The 14,715-nt window shown below is 15.9% G+C and overlaps 4 protein-coding genes across 4 annotated transcripts; all 4 read right to left on the reverse strand.

Moving 5' to 3' along the window:
• Positions 1-1,762: 1,762 nt before the first annotated feature.
• On the reverse strand, positions 1,763-2,035 carry PADL01_0026900 (the record flags this gene model as incomplete). Its single annotated transcript, XM_028680500.1, has 1 exon — positions 1,763-2,035. The coding sequence occupies one exon, from the start codon at positions 2,033-2,035 to the stop codon at positions 1,763-1,765; it is 273 nt and encodes a 90-aa protein (XP_028541278.1).
• A 2,504-nt stretch (positions 2,036-4,539) lies between these two features.
• Positions 4,540-5,497, reverse strand: PADL01_0027000 (Plasmodium exported protein (PHISTa), unknown function; the record flags this gene model as incomplete). The annotated part of the gene is made up of 2 exons (XM_028680501.1): positions 4,540-5,175; positions 5,300-5,497. 2 exons carry the CDS (start codon positions 5,495-5,497, stop codon positions 4,540-4,542), a joined length of 834 nt encoding a protein of 277 aa, XP_028541279.1.
• A 654-nt stretch (positions 5,498-6,151) lies between these two features.
• On the reverse strand, positions 6,152-9,305 carry PADL01_0027100 (alpha/beta hydrolase, putative; the record flags this gene model as incomplete). The annotated part of the gene is made up of 2 exons (XM_028680502.1): positions 6,152-9,070; positions 9,219-9,305. The coding sequence occupies 2 exons, from the start codon at positions 9,303-9,305 to the stop codon at positions 6,152-6,154; spliced, it is 3,006 nt and encodes a 1,001-aa protein (XP_028541280.1).
• Positions 9,306-13,169: 3,864 nt separating this feature from the next.
• Positions 13,170-13,490, reverse strand: PADL01_0027200 (early transcribed membrane protein 10.1; the record flags this gene model as incomplete). The annotated part of the gene is made up of 1 exon (XM_028680503.1): positions 13,170-13,490. One exon carries the CDS (start codon positions 13,488-13,490, stop codon positions 13,170-13,172), a length of 321 nt encoding a protein of 106 aa, XP_028541281.1.
• Between the last annotated feature and the right edge of the window lie 1,225 nt (positions 13,491-14,715).

Below are 14,715 nucleotides of genomic sequence, written 5' to 3' on the forward strand. Positions count from 1 at the left end.
AAAGGGAGAGGAGAGTTACTCTGCTTTATAATATTTATACAAATCTATATTTAATTTCGTTAGGCAAATTTACATTTTTAGGTACACTATTAATAAAAGAAACACTTTCCTCAAAAAGCTCAGCCATTTTAAGATTAATTCCTTAGTCTTTTTATTGAAATTTAAGTTCTACAAATAAAAATTATAAATAAAAAGATTAATAAATATAATATTTTTTTAATGACAAGAAATAAAATATAATCATATATTATAATATATATATATATATATATATATATATATATATATATATATTTATTTATTTATTTATCAGAAAAGACTTTATAATATAAGAGCACAGTTTATATAAAGATCAAAATAAAATATATTACCTTATGTAATTTTTTTTATATATACAAGTCTTTCTTAAAAAAATAAAAATCAATAAAATAAATAATAAAAGAATAATGTAATTTTTAAATATATTTATATATGTTATAAAAGTTTAAAAAAATTATTTTATCTATTTATTATATATAAAAAGTATGTTCTGTTTTTAATATTTCTTAAATATATATAAAAATAATTTTATAACTTAAAAAACACTACTATATTTAATTTCTATTTATAACCAAAATTGTTTTTGAAACCATTTAAAAATTATATATATTAGATAAAAATAATTGAAACTTTTAACAAAAGGGAATAATATAAATTGAAAACAACATATTTTTATTATTTTTCTATTGTTTTTTTTTTTTTTTTTTTTACTGAACTACAATAAAAAGATCTTTTCATATTATTGTCATTGAATTAATAGATACAAATATATTATATATATATAACATTAAAAAAAAAAAGGATATTTATCAAAATAAATACAAGTATTGACAAAAAATTATTATAAAAATCCTGCATGCATAATTTGAGGTATGCATATTATGTTTATATAATATTAAAGTAATAAGGTAAATATATATTTATGTAATCATTATAACTATAAATTGAGACATTCTAATTATTTATCACTATAAAAAATAAGTACTTTAAATATTTTAATATTCACCAATATAATGGTTGTAGTTTTTTTTTATATATTGTCCTATAATAATAGTTTCTATATTATTAAATATATTTTACTATATTTCTACTTCATAATATTGTATTTTCATAAAAAAAAAAGTCTATAAAACTATAATTATTACTATTTTATGTACTTAAAAAAAGAAAAAATAATAAAAAAAATAAAAATATACAATATCATCTATTTATAGTCAAATAATTATTATGAACATATATAATATATTTAATATATTATATATATATATATATATATATATATATATATATTTATGGTTTTATAAAAATTATTTTTCCAAAAAAAAATAAATATATAATTTTGTTTATATATATATATAGTTTAAGATGATAATGAAATAAATTTATTTTTCTAAGTACATAAGATAATAATATTATATATATAATTATATAAATATATATTTTTTCCTTTCATATTATTTTATATTTTACTTAAGTCTTTATATATATATATATATATTCATACAATTATTCACGTCATACATTAAAATATAATAATATTTTTAAATAAAAATTACATTTATTATAAAAATATTAAAAATATTTACATAATATATACAATATTTAATTTTTTTTTTTTTTTTTTTTTGTAAATATACATAATATAATTTCATATTTAAATAAATATATTAATGTAAAAGTATATAAATAAATTATAAATTATAAAATCATAAGAATTTATAAATTATTCTTTATTTTGCCAATTAGGAAAAATTTCTGAAACGATTTCAACGTATCTTTTCTTAGCATCTTCTCTATTTAAATTTTCAACTGATTTCCAAGCTTCATATTTTTTTTTATCAGCAAATTTAAAAGCACTTGGTTCTTTTATATTACAATTACCTACAGTACTTTGTTTATAATATTTGTATAAATCTAATTTAGTCTCAACTGATAATTGGCTATCGTTAGGTAATGAGTTAATATAAGTAACAGAAGCATCAAACAACTCTTCCATTTTGTACTAAATAAGGTTATTTTGAAATGAAAAGTTTAAAAATATGAAAAATATATTATATATATAATATAATACAATATTTTATATATGTATAATTATAAATAAAAATGAAGTGTAAATGAAATACACATATACATTTATATGTTACTGTTTAAATTTATAAGTGTTTTATTTACAATTATAATTATTATAATATATAATATATATATATATAATATGTTTATTTATATAAATATTTTTATATATTTTATATAAATTAAAAAAAAAAAAAAAAAAAAAAAAAAATATATTCAAAAATAAATTTAATTTGAAGGATTACATTTTATTTTTTAAAACTAAATTTTGTTATGTGATTATATAATTAGATATTATCGCCCTTGTAAATATTTAAAAAATATATATATTAATTATAAAATTGAATTTTTACTATATAAAATAAAAATAAATCAACATTATATATTTTGTTACATCTACCTTATACTATTAAGACTTTATTAAATATGTGTATATAGATATATATATTAAGTAAAAATGATTAATATACTTAAAACGTTCCTCCGAATATATTACATATATATATATATATATATATATATATATATTAACACAATATAATTATAAATACGAATTTAATAATATTCTATGCTTTAAATTCTTTCTATTAATGATAAAAAAAAACATTATTATATGAGATTTTAATATATATATATATATATAATATTTCTTATAGCATATTTTACTTATTCTTAAAAAAAAATCTAAAATTTCATTGTAGTAATAATATTTTGTTATTTAAATTTATATATAATGTAGTAGTGTTCATATTGCATTATATCATAATAACAAAAAATAATAAAATATTATATATATATAATAGTATTTATATAAATTTATTATATTAGCTCAAAAATATATATGTGTAATTTCTTCTTTTGTAATATATAAAACATTCACACATATGTATTATATATATATATATATATATATATTATACATATATTAATTACTATAAGCTTCTTAAAATAATAAAGAATTTATTAACACATAATTTTTTTTAATCATATAATTCTGAGTTTGTATAAGTATTTAAAAGAAATATTTATATTTAAGTAGTTTATTACATTATATATATATATATATATATATATATATATTTCATATATTCAATATACAACTCAATGATTAATATGTCATTATATATTTTTTTTACTCTTATTTTAAAATATACTTTCTTAATTTATAAAATACTAGAATACGCATCTGAAATAATATTTAATCAGATGCAAATAATTATATATAATAAACAGAAAAAATAAATTTATGAAAAAAAAAAAAAAAAAAGGATATCTAATAATGTATATTTATTGATAATAATATATATAATATATATAATATATATACAATATTATAAAAGTGCTTATGATTATTAAAATTTTTCTTATATATATATATATATAGAATTCATATTAATATTAAAAATTAATTGGTACCATAAAATATCATTAAACAAATATGGTATTATAAAATATATGTTCCTCATCTAAGAACATAACACATTAAAAAAATGTTCTTTTATAACAACAAAGAAATCATACAATAATAAGAATTTTAGACACTTACAAATCTTTTACATTCAAAAAAAATATGTTAAATACATATATATATATATATATATATATATATATATATATATTTATTTATTTATTTATTTATATTTAATTTTTCTAATGTGTGGCATAAAATATATATTATTGAAAATAATACTAAAAATATTTTTATAGGAGTAATATAAATATATTCCCCACCTATATATTTAGGCTTATAAAAAATATATATAAAGTTATATTCGTATAAAACATTGTTATATAAAAAGGTACATAATTACATTTATTTTGTATGATCATAAATAATGATATATGTAATAATGAAAATATAACCTTTTTTTTTTTTTTTTTTTTTTTTCTTTTGGTATATTAAAATGATCAATTTAATGATATAATGGATATTATTTTTTGAATTATATAAAATATATTTGTAATATTTTTATTAAATAATATATATATATATATATATATATATATTAATTTATACTTTTTTTTATAAATGTAGTTAAATCAACAAATTAAATATTTTTCTTCTTTTCCTTTATAAATAAAATTATAATAATTATCCTTTATTATTAGTCTTTTCCCTTTTTTCTTATTATCTTAATTTTTTAATTTATATTAAAAAGTAATAGAAATTATTATTCACTTTTGCAAATAAAAATGATTTCCTGTATAATTATCTTATTGCTATAATTTATAAATAATAAGTTCTTAAAAAAAAATAAAAGGAAAAGAAAAATAAAAGAAAAAAGATTAATAACACATCATATTATTATTAAATATATAAATAATAAAACAATAATAAATTATTTTCTTTTTTTGTCTAAATTTTATATATCATAAAAAAAAAAAATTAATTTATTTATAATTTTTTTCTTTTTTTTTTTTTTAATTAATTTACACCTCAAAAAATTTTTGTGAATTCATTATTTTTTCTTCAAAAGCTTCTTTATATTTATCAAATAATTTTTTCTTTAATTCATCAAAATGGTTTATACATTCATAAATAAATTTTACTATATCATTAACTGTTATATGTCTGTTAAGTAAATTATGAAATTTTTCTATATATTCCATCTCTTCAGATGATAAGGTTTCTACAATATCATTAAGACAATCTATCCATATAGAGTTATTATCATTAATAAAATTATCACAATCATAAGTGTTATTCTTATTTAAATATTCATCAACATAACCTTTTAATTCCCTCAATAATTCTTTCATATCTTTAGCAATATTTAGAGATTGATACCACAAATTAATAAGAACACGTTTTGGTGGAATTTCTTCTAATGAATTTAGCACATCATATAATTCTTCTTTAGTTAACTGTCTTGACAAATCATTGATATCTATAGTTTTAAAATCGACCTTATTTTTAATATTTAAATTATTTGATTCATCAATTAATATGGTTTCTTTATTGATATTTTCTATTGATGTATAATATTCCTTTTCATCCTCAGACAATGTACGTATAAATAATTTATCATGTTGTATTGATAAGGATGTATTATTTACATATAGATTCTAAAATAAAATAAAAAATTTTATTAAATGTATTACACAACATATATATATATATATATATATACATTTATTTTTATTAAATGTATAATGAAAATATATTAAACACATTATTTTGTCTTCCTACCGATAACGTTATACAGAATAATGAAATTATACATAAAACTAAACACATAAAATGAAAAGAACTATAACTTTTATTAGATATATTGTTCATTTTATTTGAATTGAAAGAATATACATCTTTATCCTTATTATTTACATCATTTTTATTATCGAATATTCCATTAGATAAATTAAGCAAGAAACTATTTACTCTATTCATCCTTAAAAATATTTATCATAAGTAGGAAATGTATATCTTTATATATATATATATATATATATATATATATAAATGAATTTAAAATAATAATAAAATATATAATTAATGCGCAAATATATATATATATATATATAACCATCTAACAAATTATTATCTTACACATTAGAAAAAACAAGTATAAAGTTTTCTTGTTTTTTTTTTTTTAATTCATACTTCCATAATTATACATATATATATATATATATATATATATATATATATATTATATAAAATAAAAATATATGACAATACAAATCCTTTAAAGATAAGTATATTTTTATTTTTATATACATTAAATTTACTAAATTAATAAAAAAAATTAATTTAATAATATTAAAATGATTTTTTCTTTATTTTTGATTTTAGGAAACAATTCACTAAATCATTATTATCTTTTTATTCAAATAACACGTATATTTAAAAAATAAATAAAAAATATCTATAACATATTACTGTAGTTTGAGAAAATTTTTTTAAAAAATAATTATTTCTATTATAAAAAAATATGGATCTTTTAATTTATAATATTAGAAACATATACATATGTGTAACATCAAAAAAACAAAAAAGAAAGAAAAACAAATACATATATACATACTTATATACATACATATATTATACAAATATATTATTTAGCCAATCAATTAAAATTTTAACACTTCGTTCTGTATCGGGTTCGCAAGCTAATCTGTGGGAACCATAATTCAATATATGAGCACTTAAACGTTTAAAAGAATCTTCACCATTTTTCGTATTTAAATCATTGGTTTTACCCAATCTTTTCGTTAAAAAGTTTTTATAATATCCATGATCACATGAATACCATAATTTTTGTTGTTCTGTCAAATCATTTCCAGATAAATGTACATAATTCTCTATATTTTGACATGATCCAGTTATATCATTTTGAATGTCATCAGCATTAGATATGTTTTCATCTCTTAATGATATATCTTTTTTCTCTTTATCATTATTAGTGTCGTCCGATGCAGTAAGAGATTTTAATACTTCAGTTTCATTTTCATTATCATCCCCTTTAGCATTAGAATTTTCATCATCGTTTTTGTTGTACAATTCTACCATTTTTTTAACGAAATCAACAGGACCTGTAGGATCAACAGTATTATCATATTTCGACTGAAGAACAAAAATGTCCATATCACTCTCTTCTATATATTTTAATATTTCAGGAATTAAACATTTATCAGCTGCTAATACACATTCTGTAGCTGCTCCAAGTTTCACACCGTCAGAATAATGATTAGGATCAATGTCTGTGTCACCTTTAATCCAGGGATATTTATGTTTCTCATATAAAAGATCCATTTCATAAAGTGGTATATATTTTTTAACATATCTACATATCCTATATAATATTCTATTAATTAATTTACGCTTATGATTCTCAATACTTATCATAGGTGAAATAAGAGCTAAACCTTTAATATTATCTTTCCATTCCTTATTATATTTATATATAGCTTCAATAGTTCTTAAAGCTATACATCCACCCATTGATGTTCCCAAAATTATTATAGGCTTTAATTCATTTTTCTCTTTGTATTCATTTATAAATATTTCTAACGCTTGAACAGTATCTAAAACAAAATTCTCAAAATTTTCAACAAAACATCGTTGGTTTCGAGCTCCATCTGATAAACCATGAGACTGGTTATCTATTCCAATAAATGTAAAGCCATTATTATTAAATTTTTCAATCCAACTATTTTTATATGATAAGACTCGCTTACCACAATTGCAAGAATCACAAAGACCACAAATAGAACAAAAGTAATATTTATTATCTACATAATCATTAACATCAGTTTCATCCATTAGTAAAACATTATCATCATTAACAAACTTTTTTAAATTATTAGCATACTGTCCTATATCGTCAAACAATTGTTTAATTAATAAACTTCTAATATTTCTATAATAATATATATCTTCTAATGAAGATAGATATAAAGATAAACTTTCAAACAATTCACTATTTTCATTAATATTAGATCTATTATATAATACGTATGATTCAATGTCAATATCAAAATTATCCTTTAATACATCATATAAATCATATAACATAGACACATTATTTTCTTTCTGAACAATGTTTTTATTAATATCACTATTACTAGTAACATCATTATCATCACTTCTTTTACAATCCTTATTTTCAACATTATTATTACTTAAACCTTCATTTGTTTCCCCATTCGCATTTACATTATGAGCATTTTCTTCCTCATTATTATTATGAATAATATTTGGATCAACCACTTTTTTTTCATTTAATGTCTCCTTTCCATCTTTATTCAATATTTTTTCCTTAATAATACATTCCATTTTATCATATACAGTTTTGAATATATTGTTATATATATCACTTATATCCTTTTCTTTTTTAATATTTGTTACCTCATTTTCGTCTTTGGTCAATAGGTTCTCCTTAAAAATAACTTCAACTTTATCATATAAACTTTTGAACATATTATTATATATATCACTTATATCCTTTCCTTTATTAGTATTTGTTATCTCATTTTCGTCTTTGGTCAATAAGTTCTCCTTAATAATAACTTCAAACTTATCATATAAATTTTTAAACACATTATTATATATATCACTTATATCCTTTCCTTTATTAATATTTGTTATCTCATTTTCGTCTTTGGTCAATAAGTTCTCCTTAATAATAACTTCAAACTTATCATATAAATTTTTAAACACATTATTATATATTGCACTTACATCATTTCCTTTATTAATATTTGTTATCTCATTTTCATCTGTTGACAATAATTTCTCCTTAATCATAATTTCTATCTTATCATATAAATTTTTAAACATATTATTATCATTACTATATTCCTTAAAATAATCCAAAATTTTACCTATACTATACTCAGTCTCATCAACACTTTCACCTTCCTTTCTATTTTTTTCAACCCATTCAGGCATACCACAACAAATTAAATATTCATTTCTCAAATGTGTAGTTAAACCATGTAGAGCAAAAATGTAAGCTTTCGGATTTTCTACCTTCCAAGTATACCTAGCTATTTTTAAATTATCTTTGTTCGTAAAAAAGTTTATTTCCGGATTCCCGTCGTCATATAATAACTCAACAACAGATTTATCTCTTTCTATTTCTAAAGGTGATTTAGTTATTGTATTGCAATTTTCTTCTTGAACTTCTAAATTTTCATTACTTGATAAATTATCCTTCTGTTCATCGCTTTTAGGAAATTCCTTAATATCATTAAAATTATTATTCTTATTAGATTCATTTTCTTTGGCTTTAATCATTAATTTATAGTACTCCTTACATATATTATCGATTAATATTTTCTTTTTATAATAATACTCATCATATAAATTTTGCTTACTTTCAATATTATCATTTTCACTCACTTTCAAAATGGGCTCTTCCCTTTCTTCGGGATCCTTTAATAATTCTCCTAAACTTCTTGAATATATATTAACACATTGTACATTTGTTCGAAGAATTTCATTGTATAAATATATATTCTAAAAAAAAAAAAAATTAAAATAAATATTAATATATATAATATCTTAGTAAAATCATAATTATATAATGTGCACATATATATATATATATATATATATATATATATATATATATAATTACATATTTAAAAAATTATCATAAACTTACCAATAATGTTTTATATGACACTGAAAAAAAGAATAAAAAGAAAAAGATCCTACAGATGTATCTTGTTGTCCTTTCTTGAACTGACATATTCTATTCTATTATTATATTCAAATTTAAAAATATAAATAACGTACCTCTTTTCCATAGATATAACTTTTTTTTTTTTTTTTTTTTTTTTATTATTATTATTATCTTTTAAATATTATTCATTAAATAATGAAATATTATAAAATGTACATATATATATATATATATATATATATATATATAAATTTTTTTTTTTTTTTAATAAACAAATATTTTAATGTGTTCATCCATGTAAGTTTATCATTGCTTATCTACATATTTGGTTTTTTTCATTATTTATATAATATTTTTTTTGTATTAAAAAAAAAAAATAAAAATTTATGATGCATAAATACACACAAAGAATATAATTATAATATGTTTTCTATTTTATAATAGATAATATTAATATACGAATAATACATATATATATATAGTATATATTTTTTTCTGCATTTAAATTATAATATGATAGAATGGAAATAGAATAACAAACATTTATAGAATCAAAGAATATTCATAATCCAATATATAAATGATAATATAAATCAAGACACATATATATATATATATATATATTAATATTTATTTAATAAATAAAGGTATAAACTTTAAATTATTTCGCTTTAATTATTTCAAAAAATAATAAACCAAAAAAAAAAAAAAAAAAATTGATATCATATATATGTATTTTATATATAATGCTCCCTTTTTGACATCAAAAAAAGGGGAATACCATGGAATAGATATTTCTTTCTCTCTATATACAGATATTATATGTATATATATATATATATGTATGTTTATCTTCTATATAAATATTCTTTTTAAAATTAATGAAAACTTAATTATATATAAAATATTGTTATTTATCTTTAAAAAATATAATTATAATACATCCGAAAAAAAAAAAAAGAATGAATAAATATCCTTTTATTACAATCAAAACATATAAATATTTAATTCTAAAATATATATTTTTTATACTATTAAATCAATATAAAACGGAAAATATTAATATATTAATATATTTATTTATCCTTTCATTATATTTTTTTCTTTTGACAATAAAAGGTATAAATTATTATTAATATATTCTTAAATTATTCTTGGTTGAAGATATATATAAAACCAGAAAAATACATAAAAAAATAATTTAAAAAATATAATAATTCCTCAAAAATATATAATTATATATAATTAAAATAAATAAAATGCATATATAGAAAGTATTAAAAATATAAAAATTTAAAAATACTTCATTACTATATATATAAAATAAAATAAGAAAATACTTTTCTTAAAATATAAAAATAAACTTTATCTATAACCATTTTAATATATATATATATATATATATATATATATATTATATTTATAATATATATTATTAAGGTATTATATATATATATATACATTTTTTCTTTTTTAAAGTCCATAAAATATTAACTAAATGAAGTTATTATATTTTAAATACAACATATATATAATATATAGACTCCTTTGCTTTTTATTCTTTTAAAAACATCTGTTCTCTTTACTAGAATAATATTTTTTTTTTTTTCCTACTTTTATTTATCTCTTATAATTTTTTGTAGTTCCAAAAAAAAAAAAAAAAAATGTAAAATAAATAAATATATAAATAATAAAAATGAATTGAATTTAAAATATTATATTTTTTAAAATAATATTACTGTCAATAAAATATTTTATGTATAATATATATTAATGTTTATTTTTAATTATAAAAATTATTTCTATACGTAAAAAAAAAAAAAAAAAAAAGAATATATTTTTTAATATAAATAATATTTATTTATATAAAATATACTCAATATATATACTAATTAAAATATATATAATATAAGATATATATGAATAATATAATTTTTATATTAAAATGATGATGGGAAATATTGTATTTTTCTTTTTTTTGAGTATTTTTTGAAAATTATTAATTATATAAATTCCATATAAACTTTTATATATATATTATAATTCTTTAATATATATGATACGAAAAATGAATCCATATTCATTTGATAGTATTCTTCATTTTTGCCTCTTAATACATACAATATATATTTAAATAGATATAGAATCTTATGGTAAAATCACCATTTTAAATGGAAAAATATATATATATATTATAGGTATTTACTTATTTATATATTTGTCTATGTTCATAGTATAATTGTAAAATATTCTTAAGCTTTTTATATATTGATAAAAAACCTTGAAATTGTATGAGTTCGCTTTTTTTTTTTTTTTTTTTATTATCTCACATTAAATAATAATGTAAAAAAGTCTGGATATATAAAAATAATATACTAAAAATTTTATAAAATTACAAAAATAACATTTTATTTATTAGAAATAACAAAATTAATATTATATCAAAGAATATTAAATTTTTAGTAATATATAAGGATAATTTTATAATATAAGATAAATCAAAATTTATGAATATGAAATTATAACATATATTACATATATATATGTACACACTTATATCATTCATTTATATATAAAACATTTATATCATATAATAATTTTCATATGAACTTGAAAAAATTATACATCGCTTTTCTTAAAAAATGATCCATATATATCTATATAAATATATATATATTATAAATCATATTGATGAATAAATATATTAACTCCTCAATATTGCACATATCCTTCTTTTTTTCTTTTTTTTTTGAGGAGGGTTTATATATAAATAAAATAAATATTTCAATTATATAATATGTATATCAAAAGAATTATATATATTCCAGGTCATTATCTACCTTAAAATAATAATAAACAATAATAATTTATTTTTTTTTTTTTAAATATATCTTATTTTCCTTTTCTCCTTTAATTTCTTAATTTTTTTTAAAAAAAGGAAACGAAAAATTATATTTCTTAAGTATTCATATTATTATGTCTTTTTTGCTGTTATATATATATATATATATATTAGAAATATATAGAATATATTAATTGAACAAATATATTTTAAATTTTATAAGTTGCATCTTATTTTATGATAATTATATAATTATTATAAAAATATTAAGATAAATAATCAAGATTTTTATAATTTTACATTATAATATATATATATATATATATATATATATATAATTTTTATAATATCAGATATTATATTTTTTATAAATAAAACATAAATTTTTTATTTATCTCTTCTATAATTAACATCATAAATAAAACAAAATATAGAAGAAATATTACTCTTTCTTTTTTCCTTTTTTTTTTTTTCCTATAACAATATATATTATTTAAAATAGAAGAAGAAAAAAATATATTAAAAGATACAACCAAATTAGCAAATATATATTTTTTAAAAAGTGCGTTCTCTTCTTTAAAAAGTTCATTTTTATTATATTTTCATTCGTACAATTTTCTTATATAATTTTTTACTTTTTTTTTTTTTTTTTTTTTATATTTTTATATAAAATAATTATTATATATGCATACATCTAAACACATAAAAATAAAAAAAAAAAATTATTATAATTATTAAGAAAAAAAAAAAAAAAAAAAAAAAAAAAAATCATATAAAAATAAGAACCAATTCATTTTATTATGCAAAAATATATATAAATCGTTCTTTTATAAAGATGTATTAAATATATATATATATAATATATATATATATATATTCTTTTTTATTGCTTTCCAAAAGATTAAGAAAAAAAAAGAACTCATTCCCAAAATTCCTTTTGCATTTTTTTTTTTTTTTTTTTTTTTTTGTTCTGCTAAATTCAAATATTAGGTAAATTATATTATAAATCCTTTCAAATAAAAACAATCCAATTTTAATTATTTGTTATGTGATTTTTGTATTTCCCATATTAACTTATTCTTTTAAAATTATGCTGAAGGTTTAGCAGTTAAAAGTGGTGTGCTTTCTTGTTTGTTTTTGGAATCACCTCCTTTTTTATCATTTCCATCTTCTTTGTTATCAGATTTATGATTCTTATAATATATACCAAAACCTACACCAGCACCTATTAGGGCAGCGAGAACAGAAGCTACGGAAGAAAATATTATAATGTTCTTCTTCTTCTTTTGAGCATCTGTTAATTTTTTTACGCCACCTGATCCACTACTACCTGCTAAAACATATCCTGGAATAAATAATTTAACTGCTATAATAGCAACGAAGAAAAATAAAATCTTTGAAATTTTCATCCTGAATAAAATATTTAAAAGTTAAATAAAATTATATAAAAATAATTTTTATAATAAATTTGGAATTAAATTAAAAAAAAAAAAAAAATTAAAATAATAATAAAATATAATATAATAAGAAAAATATTTAAAATCCTTTTTTTCGTTTTTTTTTTAAAATATTAAATTTTTATTTATAAAATAAAAATAAAATTATTCTTTTTAAAATTTTTAAAATATTTTTAAAAAAATAATAAATTTTAAAATTTTATAACTTTTTTTGTAGAAAATTTTTTTTAATAAAATTTTATTAAAAAAGCGATAATTTTTTTAAAATAAAAAAAAAATATAATATATTATTATATCTTAAAAAATTTAAGATTTTTATATATATATACAAAAATAAATATTTTATTATTTTTAAATAAGCATATTTTTTTCTTTTAAAGAAAATAAATATATTTTTTTAAATTTATAAAAAATAAATATAATAATAAATAATATATTATATATATATGCATATTTCTATATAAAAATAAATAAAATAATAAATAAAAAAATAACATATAGCTAACAAATATGTATCCTTTATTTATATAAAAATGTAGTTATTATGTAGTTCGTTATTAAAAATATTTAACGTTGAATTTATTTTTATTTATTTTATATTATTTTTCTTGCATACAAGAACGACATTGAATTTTCATTTTCGTGGACAAATGTATACATTACTTCATAAATATATAAATTGGAAAGGAAATATATTTCGTTGCTAACGGTTCTATATTACATATTTTATATAAAAAAAAAAATACAAGTTTAAAGAAATATGCAAAATTTTAAAAGAGCTTATATAAGGAATATATTCTCTAAAAAAAAAAAAAAAAAAAATCCAAAAAAATATAAAAACTAAAAAATATAATTAAAAAATAAATATTTAATAAAATTTTTATATTCAAAATTTATTTATATATTTATTTGCTTATTTTATAAATATATTTATATATAGTTTTTTTTTAATTATTTATTATGCATTTTAAAATAAAAAAAATATATAGAACTATATAAAATATAATTACTATTTTTTTTAAGCATTTTATACTAATTATATATATATATTATAACTATAAATATATAAAAATAACGTTATATTTATTATTGCATGTATTTATTTTTTTATTATATATAATATAATAATAATTCTATGATAATATATGTATATATTTATACATACATATTTCATTTT

The sequence above is a fragment of the Plasmodium sp. gorilla clade G2 genome (assembly GCF_900097015.1).
Source record: "Plasmodium sp. gorilla clade G2 genome assembly, contig: PADLG01_00_37, whole genome shotgun sequence".
In the NCBI taxonomy this organism is placed as follows: Eukaryota; Apicomplexa; class Aconoidasida; order Haemosporida; family Plasmodiidae; genus Plasmodium; species Plasmodium adleri (nom. inval.).